Genomic DNA, 15,414 nt, shown 5'->3' on the forward strand with positions numbered 1-15,414 from the left:
CTCTCTCTGAAACCACATTTTCAATATATTTGCAAGAAAATATCTAAAAAATTATTTTTCTTTAATAGAATTAGCAAAGATCTATCATTATTTTCAAGGATCACTGTATTTAGAAGTATAATTCAGCCCCATTTTGACTACTGTTCAATTGTTTTATATTTAGGTGATAAAGGATCAATTCAATAATTGCAAATTTTGTTTAAGGCTATGGGTACATAATTCGCAAATATTTTACGTGTATCCCTACTTTTTCTGTCTTTACACGGCAAATTACGTATAGTAAAATTCACACTGGTATGGATATGTAAACATTACTAGAATGTCATTCTACTTGAAAATGTCATCATTAATTTAAAGAGATGGGTTTTGAATGTTCTTGGATAACTGTTATTTTTATAATTGCAAATTATTAATTCAGTTAATAAATGTGATAATTTTTTCACTAACTATGTATTCAGTGATTGTAGTAATTTATTTGTACAACAAAGACTAATACTCAATCGAGAAAAGAGGAAAAGTGTTAAAGTGATTTTTTAATAATATGTTGTTATGTAACGCTTACAATTTTGAACATCTTTAACAACAAAATACTTGAATCACAGAATATATTATCCTGATGTATTCTCTGCTTGGATCTTCCACAAATAATACACAATAAATTCACGTCTTAAATCAATTATTTATCAAATACATTATGTATCAATAATATTTAATCAATAACTCAACATATTCTCGATGCAATGTCAAATATTTAAAATTGTCACTGATTGTCAGTGTCTGACTGACAATATATGCTGACAATATTATATTCGGCTGAGTGCGTTGTAAGACAAAGATAGATTTGGAAAATATTACCACGGCATTGTGTTTATTTTTTTCAAATCCTGAAAAAATCAATAAATATTTTTGAAAAATTTAAATGCAGAATGAAAGACTAAATTATTACCGAGGGCCGAAAGTCCCTTAGAATAAATAAAAAGTTTATTTTGAATGATATATTTGAAATTAACAATCACACTAAATTTTCTCTTAGATTTTCACCCCTGTAACTTATTAAAATAAACATCATAGAAGTTCTCAGGGACTTTCGGCCCTCGCTAATAACGTGATCTTTCGTTCTGCGTTTACATTTTTCAAAAATACTTATTAGTTTTCTCAGGATTCGAAAAAAATGAATCCCCATTTGAAAAGCATTGCAGCCGAAAATATGTACCGATCCTCTTAACATAGGTATGAGAACAATTCTTCGATGCAATCGCTACACACAAATAATTGAGATGATGTACTCTACTTTAGGTTGGTTTTCAGTTCAACAAAGGCTTTACTACCTTACTAAGGTTTTCATTTCTAAATTAAAAAAAGGAATGCTGCCTGCATATTTTAATGAAAATGTTACATTGAGGGGTCAAGTTCATTCATATACCACAAGAAATATTGAAGATTTTGACATTCAAAAAACTAATAAACATAGCACAATCACATCCTTGTTTTACAAATGTATGAATGAATTTAACCATCTTCCCCCCCCCCCTTCCCAGTGTTAAGAATGCAGTGACAGTTCAAATTTTTAAAAAATTACTGAAGACATAAATATATTTTACCTGGACTAAAAATAATTTTTAATAAATTGTATGTGTTGTATATTGCATGTATTGTATATTGTATGTTACATTTAATTAAGCAAATTCATATTTAAATATTGTTAGTAGGATTTCTATTTCAATAAAGCATTTCAATTTCAATTTAGTTATATTTATACAAAACAAAAGTATTGAATATAACCATTTTCGTCAGATTGCAGTCAACCAAATGAAAAAATTTTCATATTCGATAGTTTAACAGCATATTTCCCATGCTCCTAATCAAGCTACAATAACGAGAATTTGCCACAAGATGTATCACATATAATGCGAGGGCAAGGTATCAAATCTGAAAAACCCGATTTTTCACATTCGATAGTTGGAAATGGTAGGGACGATATATTGATTTTACATACTTTTAGTAGTTAATTCATAGTATAGGAACGGAAATTAAAACCATCTGGCCTGCTTAAAAAAAAGTATGAAAAATTAAGGTTTTTCACAATTTTTTGCTAAATTCGATGGCATTTCGCGACCAGAAGACAAATTAATAAAAAAAAATAACAATTAGTGCTTTTTTCACGTCTATACCAATGGCAACTTTTGCGCACTATAGCGATCTGAAATAAAAAAAAAAAGTTTTTTTCGACCCACCCTAACAGGCATGTTTCCATATATGGAATTTCTCGAAGTCTGTTCTTGATGAATGTTTTATGCTTGTCAACCCTGACACTTTGTGGTCTTGCAGTTTCTGCCACATAAAAGTTGTTGCATCCAAAAGGATATTTTGTACATGCAGTTTTTGGATCTTTCTTGTGTGTTTTTGGGTTTGGTTTTGGACAGGATATATCTCAGAGTGTTGGTTGTATTGAATGTTGTTGTGGTATTGTACTTGTTTCTTATCCTTTTTAATTTTTCTGATAAGCCATTTACATATGGTGTTGTTGTCATCTTTGAATATGTTCTTTTGGATGTCTCTGAGATGCTTGTGGTCATTTGTTTCTTTGCTTCAATCTTGTGGAATTCTTTGTTTATAAAAGACAAAGGTAGTCACTGTTTGTCAAGACCTTTGTTAGCGGGTTTTTTTGGAGCACATTCTTCGGGCTCTATCATTCTCTATTACAGGTGTCACCAATTAGCGGACTGCGGTCAGCATCCGGACCATGAGCTAGTTTTGTGCGGACCCTCAATAAATTCAGAATAAACCTAGTGTTTGGCAATTTTGAAAATGTTTGGCCATGAAATTGTGTACTATGTTTGGCTCAACTTATGTGTGCGAAGCCGCTTTATCAAGAATGAACTTTATTAAAAATCGGTAGAGATCTCACTTAACCCTTAAACGCCCAACCTTTTTTAGGTTCCATGTACGCCCAAGGGTGGGTAAAAAATGTCCACCTCGAAAATAGCTAATATATTTATTGAGAGTTGTTGAAAATGGATTAAACTTAAAAATCTTATGCTTAATAAACACAGCATCTTCTAAAATATTAATATAAACAATTTACAAACCTTACAACAAAATTACAATGTACATCAAAATTAACATACCAGTAAAAGCCAGTAATCCAGATTTGTCGATTTTCTCCATATTCTTTCTTTCAGCCTCCTCATTGGCGGATAATTATGTAGATTATGTAATTATACATCGAAAAGTATATGGATTATCTTCCTACCAACGAGAAATTATATAGAAACCTTTAGTAACAAGTTTTGCCAAGGGTGTACTTTTTATGCCCATCCATATTTAACTCAAGATGCTGCTTTTATTTTCAAAAATATTGGTAGAACCAAATTAACATTCGATAATGTGCTGTCTTTTTATCAATAAATAATTTTTTAAAAAAATTTAAACACGTAATAAATATGTTACAAGGGAATACGCATTAGGTGGACATTTTTTACCTTGGGCGTTTAAGGGTTAACAGATGAATATCTCAATTCCCTAATGAGACTCAGTTGCACTAAACTCACTCCAAACTTCAGACTGGTTGTACATAAAAAAATGTCATTTTTCTCTCTGATAATTTAATTTTGTAAAGAGTTTTCCCCCTTATTGTCATACTTACTAATCATTAATTTTGAAATTAAGTAAGCTGTAATATAAAATTGTCATGGTCATTTTTTTATATTCATTTCCTCTCTACTATATGTTAAGTAGCAGTACTTTTCAGATGTGCATTTAATTAAAATAATTTTCAGATTTAATAAGTTTGCAACAAACACCTTCCATTGAAACTAATGTAGAAAAGATAACATGTTAATTAGCATTTTGTACTATGATTATTTATTTTAAATTCCTCAGTTTCCTTTCTACAAAATTAAAGATGTCTAAAAACTTCATTAGCATTCAAAATATAAATTCCTAATTTTTAAAATATTCTCAGTAACAATTTACAATACTGCTGTTTTCAAAATATACTGATAAAATAACATCAAACAATACACAATGAATTTATATTTTATTTATTGTACCAGGAAAACTTACAGAAAAGTATACAGTAACCAAAAAACAATAAGATATTATTAGTTTTCCTTTGCGTATTAGTCCATGTGTGAGGCCATTTTCATATGCAAAAAGTCTCTGACTCGATTTCTTTGCGGATTCCTGTTCAAAAATGTCCCCTTTAAACAAATCAGAAGGGTGCCGGGTGAAACAATATTTTAAGCAAATTCAAAATTACTTTTTTGCCTCGAAAAATGTATTTTTAGGGTTATTGGTTAATTATAAACAATAAAGGTCTCTTGATAGTGTAGGAAACAAAGGTTGAACCTTGCAAAATGGACACAAGTCCGGTTTTATTTTTTTTCTGGTATATCAAGGGGTGCTTATTATAAGACTAACTTTTTCTGAAAAAATTTCGCCCCGGAACCTCCCTTTTCACCCCTTTAAAGGGGGTAATTTGTGGTTTTTGCGGAACGTAGCCCTTCCTGTAACTTTTACAAAAAATTTCTTTTATAGAAATATGAAGAGGACTATATTTTCTACGATTTATTTCCGACACCATCTCTCTATCATCCACCGTTTAGCGGGGGTGGCGCCCTAAAGTTGACAAGTTTTTAAAAAAGATGTTTTTAAAAAAAATATATTTTTCCCTAACTGTAAAGGAAATTAAGAAGAAATTCTGCGGCAATTATTCACAAATAATTGACTGATTTTTTGGTATAGGTTTCACTTAAGGGTAATTGCCCTTTTTTTAATTACAGGGTGTTACATTTTAAAAAACCTCTTTTTATACCATCTGAACCGTTTATGCTAGAGTAAAAAGGCTTTCAGCGATTACCCATGTACTGGTGCTAATTACAAATTTGTATAATGCACCCCCATTTTTTTCCCGGAACCACCAAAAAAAAAGAAGAATTAATAAATAAATTGATTTTCTTGGAATCCTTCACACACAATGCCCTTTATTAATATGCTTCATATATCATTTTCTGCACGTTATTATTACCCATGCATGGACACCAAAAGCAATTTCCTAGTGCAACCCCTGTAGAAAAAAAAATAAATAAAATGGGGGGTTGAAAATTTTTTTTTGTTTTTTGCTTTTTGATCCATATGGGCATATGCTTCATCAATAGTGCTTTTCAAAAATATATATGGTTATTGCAACATCTCTGCTAAAACCACCCGTATCCTTGAAAATATACTGCAGAAACTACCCCTATCCCTTGGCGAGCATGTTTTTACGATTTTCTCATTACCTATGTATTATTTTTAAACAAAACTTATACAAGGTTAAAGACCACTATTTACTCTAAAAATTATGTCGTATTCATTTTTTCGTATAAGCAACCGTTACGGCACAGTGGCGCCGTAAACCTCATATATGCTTTGGCGGGCTCCCGTTTTTGTTTTTTTTTTTCGTCATCTGTTCGTTTTATTGATAAAGTACTTATGCAAAATAAAACAACACAGTGTAACCTACAAATTATGACTTATGCACATTTTACATTCTTTGCTCCCCAAAGCCACAGTGGTGGCCCAAAATAAATTTTTGCAAATTTTCGCCACCTACATGAATTTTATTGCATTAATGCTACCTTAACAGCACAATATTTACCCTTACGTGGTCGCTACGCAGTGGTGGATCCAGGGAGGGGTAATGGGGGTGATCACCTCCCCCCCTCTCAAACCAAGTGATATTATATTCAAAGATTATAAAAATATTCATTTATTTTTATAGAAATTTAACCAATTGGCACCCCCCTCTTAACGATGCTGGATCCGCCACTGTCGCTAAAGCATAAAAAGTAATTCTTATAAAAATAATATTAATATAATATAAGTATTTCTGTAAAAATAAATGAATATTTTTATAATCTTCAAATATAATATCACTTGGTTTGAGAGGGGTGGGGGTGATCGCCCCCATCACCACTCCCTGGATCCGCCACTGCTTAGCGACCACTTAGGGCTGAATACTGTGCTATTAAGATAGCATTACCGCAATAAAATGCGTGTAGGTGGCGAAAATATGAAAAAATTTATTTTGGGCCACCACTGTAGCTTTGGGGAGCAAAGAATGTAAAATGTGCATAGGTCATGATTTGTAGATTACACTGTGTTGTTTTATTTTACATGAGTACTTTATCAATAAAACAAACAGATGACGAAAAAATAAACAAAAACTGGAGCCCGTCAAAGCATATATGAGGTTTACGGCGCCACTGTGCCGTAACGGTTGCTTAAACGAAAAAAACGAATAGGGCCTAATTTTTAGAGTAAATAATGGTCTTTAACATTGTATAAGTTTTGTTTAAAAAAAATTAATAGGTAATGAGAAAATCGTAAAAACATGCTGGATAAGGTATAGGGGTAGTTTCTGCAGTATATTTTCAAAGATAGGGGTGGTTTGCGCAGGGATGTTGCAATAACCATATATATTTTTGAAAAGCACTATTGATGAAGCATATGCCCATATGGATCAAAAAGCAAAAAACAAAAAAAAAATTTCAACCCCCCATTTAATTTATTGTTTTTGGCTACAGGGGTTGCACTAGGAAATCGCTTTTAGTGTCCATGCATGGGTAATAATAACTTGCACAAAATGATATATGAAGCATATTAATGAAGGGCATTGTGTGTGAAGGATTCCAAGAAAATCACTTTATTTATTAATTCTTCTTTTTTTTGGGTGGTTCCGGGGAAAAAATGGGGATGCATTATACAAATTTGTAAATAACACCAGTACATGGGTAATCGCTGAAAGTCTTTTTACTCTAGCATAAACGGTTCAGATGGTATAAAAAGGGGTTTTTTAAAATGTAACACCCTGTAATTAAAAAAAGGGCAATTACCCTTAAGTGAAACCTATACCAAAAAATCAATCATCTATTTGTGAATAATTTCCGCAGCATTTCTTTTTAATTTCCGTTACAGTTAGGGAAAAATATATATTTTTTAAAAACATCTTTTTTAAAAACTTGTCAACTTTGGGGCGCCACCCTTGCTAAACGGTGGATGATAGAGAGATGCTGTCGGAAATAAATCGTAGAAAATATAGTCCTCTTCATATTTCTATAAAAAAAATTTTTTGTAAAAGTTACAGGAAGGGCTACGTTCTGCAAAAACCATAAATTACCCCCTTTAAAGGGGTAAAAAGGGGGGTTCCGGGGCGAAATTTTTTCAGAAAAAGTTAGTCTTATAATAAGCACCCCTTGATATGCCAGAAAAAAAATAAAACCGGACTTGTGTCCATTTTGCAAGGTTCAACCTCTGTTTCCTACACTATGACATATTTCTGAAAAGTTGATAGTTTTCGAGTTATAAGTGATTTAAAATCTGAAAAATGCGAAAGTATGCATTTGCGATGCTTGAAAACTTAAAAACATAAAATATACAACTTGAAAACATAAACTGACAGATCTTTTTTATTTAAGATGACCCAAAAATGCTAAAAACATATTTTTACGGGCAAAAAAGGTGATGTTTTGAATTTGTTAAAAAAATTATTAAACAATTTCTGTCCAAAAATTTCGCCAGGCACCCTTCTGATTTGTTTATAGGGGATATTTTTTAATAAGAATCCACAAAGAAACCGAATCAGAACAGTCAGCATAAATCCGGACCCCAGAAGTGTCATAGGTTTTCGAAACGGACCCCAGGGAAACTAATAATTGGTGACCCCTGCTCTATTATTTATGATTGTTGGAAAAAAAACAACGCATTTAGCTGATTTTAAAAAGTTATAAGCAAAAAAATAAGGCAGACCTAAAAGTACCATTCATAAGTAACTGTCAAAAAAATCTAAAAGTGGTGGGAGACTAAGGGGTAAATGGATAGAGAGTAGAATTTCGTATTTCAAAGATAATTTAAATATAATTTCAACACATATTGTAAAAATACTTAATACATACCATGTTCACTGCTTTGATTTCCTTTAGCAATATATTCTACTTTTATATTATCAACATAACTATTAAAATACTGGAATCCTGCTATATCATCCCCTTTCTGTTCAAATGCCATATCTTCAACTGATAATTCTGTTTTAATTTGATCCAAATTAATATCAGAACCTCCATGTCCATAGTCTTTACTATGAGTATCTTGATAAACTGGAGCAGGTTCGTTTTTTATGAAATCAGGATTGACAAAAATACTCTCAAACTTGATATTTGTTACTGTATTGTGTACGGTATCTTTATTGTCCTCTTTTCTTTCCATTGTATGGTAGGTAATAATCTCAAGGTGTAGGGTGTAGGCTAAATTTAAGATGAAATTAGAAAAATTTTATTATGCACGCCTTTGTACTCACTTTCTATTATATAACTAATGCTTTAAAAATTACGGGACCTGTATTTCAACGTAATTTTTTTCTAATTCTCATTTTTTTTAATTCCTGTTGAAATGTTTTGACTTGACATTAATCAAATATATCTTCTTCTTCTTCTTTTTTGTTTTTGGTTTCGCTGCAAGGCGATTACCAGCACGATTTATAAGCGATCTTGACGTAGTCCGGCTCTAGCCATACCAAAATCGCTGACTATGTTCTTGTAAGGAAGCTTTTGATGAGGTGTGATGATTATAATTAAATGAGATTAATTGGGTCAGGTTAAGTATGATTAAAAATTAAAACATAAATTAAATGACAAATAGCAACATAATATAACACGGATACATATAAACAGTTGAGCCTTGCAATTTGTAAGCTTATTTTGTTAATTGCTAGAAAACGCATTGCAGTTTATAAGCTTATTTGGTTAATTGCAAGAAAACGCATAATTACATTGACTGATTCTTCCGTTAAGGAACTTAGAATATTGTATATAGAGAGCGGTGTTTTGAAGTTCATGGAAATAAATTTTGTGTATATATCAAAATTAGGAATCACATTAATCGGGCATTCAAAAAAGATGTGGTTTAGACCCTCGAGACGACCACATTCACAAAAAGGATTATCTTTTATATTCATTTTATACAGATGTTGTTTTGTTAAACAATGGCCTGTGCGCATTCTAATGATGGTGGTAGTGTGTCTTCTATTTCTATATGGAAAATTTGAATACCAAGGTTTTGTAGGAAAGAAGTCTTGAATTGTTTTGTATTGCGAAGTCTTCTTCTGGACTAAAGATTTCCATTTTTCTTGGTACTCTTTTGTAATTTTTCCTCTGATGACTGATAGGGCATCCTGGGAATTCAGTTGTACTTCCATGGGTACATTCAGGTCTCTTCCTATTTTTGCCAGTATGTCAGCCAGGGTGTTACCAAATATATTAGAGTGTCCAGGTATCCAGGAAAGGAGAATTTTGGTACCATTCTCATTGGCTGAAGATATAAGTTTCTTTGTTTTTAGGACCCTTATATCTGCTGAAGCAGATATGTTACATGTTTTAATATTGGTTATTGCATTGAGCGAATCAGAAAATATTATAGCTTTCTTTAGATGTTTTGTAGTTGCGACTTCCACCGCTTGATATATTGCTATACTATCTGCTTTGCTTATGCTTAGAGCTCCAGGAAGTCTTGAGGAGAAATTATATTCAATACTCGGGATGCATATCCCAAAACCTACCCTTTCTTTGTTTTTTGAGGCGTCAGTATATATAAAGGTATGGTCTTTCCCATATTGTTCAGTAGTCATAAGGAATTTTTCTTTAATCATCGGGTCATATTTTTTGATATTACAATTTAGAATTGGAAGTGGATTCATTAGTGTATCATAGTCTAATTCATAGCATGGAAAATTTGGGCTTTTGTATATTTTTTTAAAATATGGAAAAAAATATTCTAATGCCGAAACCAAGTATGGTACATTATTCCTTGTATAAAAATTAGGTTTGTTTATAAGTCTTTTACGTATTTCAATTAGGAGTAATATTATGGGATGATTCTCAATAATGATGATTTTACTTAAAAATTTAGAGGCTAACAATAATCTTCTATGTTCTAGGTCCATTTGGGCAGACTCTGCCAAGATTGCCAAATTTGGTGTAGACTTCATGCACCCCAAACATATCTTAAGTCCCTCAAAAAATACTGCATTGAGTTTGTTGTTGCATTTTTGTGATATTGGGTTGAATAGGAAGGAACCATAATCGAGGTGAGATCTGATCAAGGCATTAAAAACCATTAGGAGTGTTCGTGGGTCAGCTCCCCACCAGACTCTACATATTGCACGTAGGATGTTAATATTTTTCTTTGCCTTGAGTATAATATTGTCAACATGTAAGTCCCATGATAGATGCTTATGAAAAATTATGCCTAGAAATTTCACTTCATTTTTTAGAGGAATGGCTGTGTTGTTGATTTTGATTTATGTTAGATTATCTCCTCGCCTACCCTTTGTGAACCACACAGCTTCACATTTGTCTTTGGATAAGGACAAGTCATGTTCTGCAAGCCAGTGTAATGTGTTTTCCAATTCTTTGTTTATTTTACTTACCATGCTTTGGATATCATATCCCTTAATATACAAAACCAAGTCGTCTGCATATCCACATATTTTAACTTCATTATTGCTAATACAAAACAATTCTGCTATATAAATATTAAACAAAATGGTACTTAAGGGAGAACCTTGAGGTAGCCCCTTAGTTGCCATGAAAGGTCCCAAAAAGTCACCATCATTAGATCTTGAATATAAAAGTCTGTTCTGTAAAATTTTGAACACAATATTATTTATTGCAGATGGAATATTTCGAAGTTTTAGTTTGCTATAAAGTTTGTATATATTGACATTATCATATGCTGCTTTGATATCAAGAAAGATGGCCAAAACCGATTGGGAGGATTCAAAGGCTTCCACAATTGTGGAATGAAGGATGGTCAAGTTGTCAGCAGTGCCTCTTCCTTTTCTAAAACCTGTCTGATGGTTGGTGAATGAACAGTTATGTTCTAAGGACCAATCTAGGCGATTCTTGATTAATATTTCTAATGTTTTAAGCACACATGAGGATAAAACTATTGGTCTGAAACTACTGGCCAAGAGTGGATTTTTGTGTGGCTTTAAGATATTTATAACATTATGGTTTTTCCAATCTTCAGGCAGGTTGTCACCATTTAGACAATTATTGTAGATATTCAACAGAAAATGTTTAGCTTGTAGTGGTAGATGTTTTATCATAAGGTAAGGAATGTCGTCCATACCTGGTGCCGAATTTTTTTTATTATTTACAGCATTGTTAAGTTCCCAGATTGTAAAAGGGGAAACTTGCTCGTTTATATCGTCAAGCTCAAAATTTGGATCAATAAAAACTGCAGACATGTTCTGTAGAATTTCTGTTTTAATGTTATCTGCGGGGTTATGAAATGTCTGGCCGTAATTTTTGTTATTTGAGAATTTTTTAACTTTATTCCAGACATAGGTAGTGTTAGATTCCTTATTTAATGATTCACAGAAGTTTATGAATTTATTTCTTTTTTTAATTCTGAGGTTTCGTTTAGTTTGGGCGATTGTACGTTTAGCGTTTATATAGTTCTCTAAGGAAACAGATTGTTTAAAGTTTTGAATTGCCTGTTTGCGGCTTTTAATCCAAAGTGAACATTCTTCATCCCACCACGGATTTGAAGGTTTACCCTGTGTTCTACAGTTTTTATAGGGAATTGAGTTATCTGCTACTTGATTAACTACCTCCAAAAACTCATTGTAATTAGAGTTTACCGGTAAATCAAGCATTCCTGTTATCATCCCAGTGTGGAATGTATACCAGTCTGCTCTTTTAATATTTCTCATTTTGTATGTTTGTGTATAGATGCTATCATTTTTGTTAAACTCACAGTTGTTTATTATGACAAAGGTGGGGAAATGGTTGCTATTTCCACAATCTTGTATGACACCCCAAGTAGAACATAGAGCCATATTATTACTTGCTATGGCTAGATCTACAGCGCTAAGATTATTATTAGGAGGTTGAAACAATGTTGCTGACCCATCATTTAGGATAATTAATTCTTTATCAAAAATAAAATCATAAATATTTTTTCCTCCCTTATTGGTAGGACATTTATCCCATAGGGGATGGTGAGAGTTCAGATCACCTAGTATAATTAAGTTTTCTGTAGGTATGTTTTCTATTGTTGAGCTCAAGAAAGGAAGAGTTATGGCATTATTTGTATTGGAGTAAATGTTTATTATGTATAAGTTACTAATTTTTGTTGTTATGTATTGGATTTGGTCTGAGTTGTACTTCTGAATTGTAAAAAAAATAATAGATTTCTTGATACAAGTAGCTACTCCACCATATCCGTCATCTCTGTCCTGTCTGACAACATTATAATACTTCAAAGAAAAATTAAAATCTTGTTTAAGCCAAGTTTCATTAATAGCAATTATGTCAGGGTCTTCTTTGAAAATTAAGTTCGTTATGTTTTCCCTGTTTGATTTAATACTTCTAATATTCCACTGAATAATTTTTAATTTCTTTTTTGAATTCATGATTATGTGATTTGATATATGTTTAATTAATTAAAATCGGAATCAGATTTATCCTCTTGGTCCATATAGGACTCTACGTTTAATCGGGAAAATAAATGGTTTTTAAGTAAATTTAAGTTTTCTGATGATGTATTACTAATAAAATTTAGGCATGAGTTTAAAAAGTCATTTGAAGAAAAGGTATCAATATTTTGAAAGTTTTGCGATGCACTGGATTGCCAGGCTTGATTGGAGTTTTGTGATAAATTAGCTGAGGTTCTTGATTTGAAAGGTTCTGAACGAGAAAATGAGCTAGTGGGGGAAGAGGTTGGCTTTTCTGGTCTTAATTGCTGTGTATATGTACTCTTTTCATTTGGTTGCTTATCTTGACGTTTTTGCACGACTCTCCGTTTGTTGTCGGAGTTCAGAACCACCTGTTGAAAGGAACGTTTTACTGTAGATGATCTAAAATTGTTTGTTCTTCATTGCGATGGTTCTATGGTGTTAGAATTATTTGTACTGGTACTTGGAGTATTTTCTAATGGCCTGCTGTTATTTTTAAAATTTGGAAAATCTCTCGGGTTATAAATAAATTTATTATTTGAGATGTATGATTTTGGAATGGCTTCACTTGCCTCAAAAAATGTCAAATTTTCATACGCCATCAGTTCTTTAATATTCTTTTGCCTTGTATATTCTGGGCAGCTCTTGTCAATAGATTTGTGAGAGTCCTTGCAGTAAAAACATTTTGTCATGCATACGTCTTCATGTTTGTTTTCCCCGCAATTAAAACATCTTTCTTTCCCTTTACAGGTTGTTTTCGTGTGGCCAAATCTAAGACAGTTATAGCATTGTGTCACTGGGGCAATATATGTATCCACTAGTCTTGGTATGCCATAAAAAACACAGTTTTGGGCATAAGAACGCCTCGAAATGTAAATAGTGTCGTACCTGTGGGTTCATAAGAAGTTACTCCATCTTTAATTACTCTTCTATTTAATCTTTTTATATGTAAAATTTCAATGTCATTTCCTGTATCGCAACACCGAAGAAGTTCTTTTTCATCAATATCTGTATCAATCTGTCTGACGATACCTTTGCAGGTTACGAAGTTAAAAGGTATATATATCTTGTATCCTTGATTTAGAAGTTGAGTGTTCTTAAGTAGCATGTTAGCCGAGTGAAAATTGGCAAATTCAACTGAAACTCTATTGAGCCCTTTACTATCTATTTTTTTAACGTCATTAAGTTTGAGGTTGAATATATCTCGACCTATTTTAATTGTATTGAATGTGCCAATTTTTATATTCGGTATATTTGTAGATTCAAGATATGTATACTACAAAAGGTCCATGATCTTTTTCGGAGTATGTATTAACCTTTTTTTCTTCCTGAGAATTATTGTCGGAAGTCTGATTTTGATTTTTTTCGGAATTATTAGTCATTGCAATTTTAGCCGGAGAAGAAGTATCAGGATAAGGGGGGACTGAGCCCCCCTTTTCCTCACTCATTGTAAGAAAAAACCAGTCAATGAAGTATTAATAACTAGAAAGCAAAAAGAAATAAAAAGAGCAAGCAAAATAGCATAAAAGAAAGCCGCTTGAAAAAAATATAAGCAAAAATGCTCAACTTACCTATATGCAAACACTTAAGCAACAACACCGGCGGTTGTTAGCTAGGTTAAGACCCTAAACTAGTGGCAAACTTTAACTGCTGCAAAACAGAAACTGTTCACACCTCGAAAGCGTAATGTCTAGTTTAGAAATATTAAATTTTTGGAAAATATTTCTTAAATTTAAAATACGCGGTCTGACGTTTGGTATTTTGATCAAATATATCGTCCATTTTGATTTTTCTGTCCTTTTCGTTGTCCGTTGTCGTTGTCGTTAACCTTAACGGCTTGTCATTTTCCTACGTATGTTGCCATATTTTCAAAAAATTAATGTTGTTTCTTGCAAAATACCGCGCGCTCCCGTCTGAAAAACATTTCTAATTCGGTTTCTCTGCGGATTCATATTCAAAAATGTCCCCTTTAAACAAATCTGAAGGATGCCGGGCGGAATTTTTGGGCAGAAATTGTTTAAACAATTTTTTTAAACAAATACATAAGATCACCTTTTATTGCTCCAAAAAATATATTTTTAGGTTTTTTGGGTCATTCTAAATAAGAAAGATATCTTGTGATTTTTCTCAAAAATTGACAGTTTTCGAGTTATAGGCGATTTAAAATCTAAAAAATGCAAAAATACGCATATTCGAGGCTTAAAAACTCATATTTAAATTAGTATTTTTAAGGGTGCCAATAACTTGGATTAAAGTTTAAACATTCCCTTTCAATATTACGAAGATTAATCGGGTCTAACTTCAATTTAGACCGTAGTTTTTTAATTGTTAATTATGTCCATCAGATTTTTGGCCGGTGCGGAGCGCTTTATTCAAAAATCTCATATTTTCCTCCGAAAAATATTTTTTCTATATTCTTTGGGACATTCTAAATAAAATAAGTTTCTTGACATTTTTCTCAAAAGTTACTAATTTTAAAGTTATAAGCGATTTAAAATGCGAAAATGTTTTTTTTTGTCATTTTTTGGATTTTAAATCGCTTATAACTTTAAAACTATTAACTTTTGAGAAAAATGTCAAGAAACTTATTTTATTTAAAATGTCCCAAAGAATCTAGAAAAATATTTTTCGGGGGAAAATAGGAGATTTTTGAAAATAGTGCGCGCCGCACCGGCGAAAAAACCGGATGGACACGCATAATTAACAATTAAAAAACTACGGTCTAAATTGAAGTTTTATTTTCTCTGATTCTGGCCTTGGTTTAGAACTAGAACCTTTAGCCACGTAATTGTATAACTTATCACTAACTCAGGTGTAATGTGTAGTGTGTGTGTTGAGTGTCTTGTTACTTAGCAAAGTCGACGTCATTGTTTTTGCAAAGAAACGCTAATTGTATCCGAACGTCTGCGGTCCCT

General features: G+C 32.1%; 1 protein-coding gene across 1 annotated transcript in view; it reads right to left on the minus strand.

Annotated features, from left to right (window-relative positions):
• The window catches only part of LOC126883238 (zinc finger protein 664-like), a 40,380-nt gene extending 31,903 nt beyond the window's left edge, over positions 1-8,477 (minus strand). The window contains exons 1-2 of the mRNA XM_050648534.1: positions 8,339-8,477; positions 7,938-8,285 (exon numbers count right to left, since the gene is read on the minus strand). Coding sequence (XP_050504491.1) covers positions 7,938-8,247 — 310 coding nt within the window. The 5' untranslated portion in view covers positions 8,248-8,285; positions 8,339-8,477. The remainder of the gene's footprint in view (positions 1-7,937; positions 8,286-8,338) is intronic.
• Between the last annotated feature and the right edge of the window lie 6,937 nt (positions 8,478-15,414).

Source organism: Diabrotica virgifera, chromosome 4 (assembly GCF_917563875.1).
Source record: "Diabrotica virgifera virgifera chromosome 4, PGI_DIABVI_V3a".
In the NCBI taxonomy this organism is placed as follows: Eukaryota; Metazoa; Arthropoda; class Insecta; order Coleoptera; family Chrysomelidae; genus Diabrotica; species Diabrotica virgifera.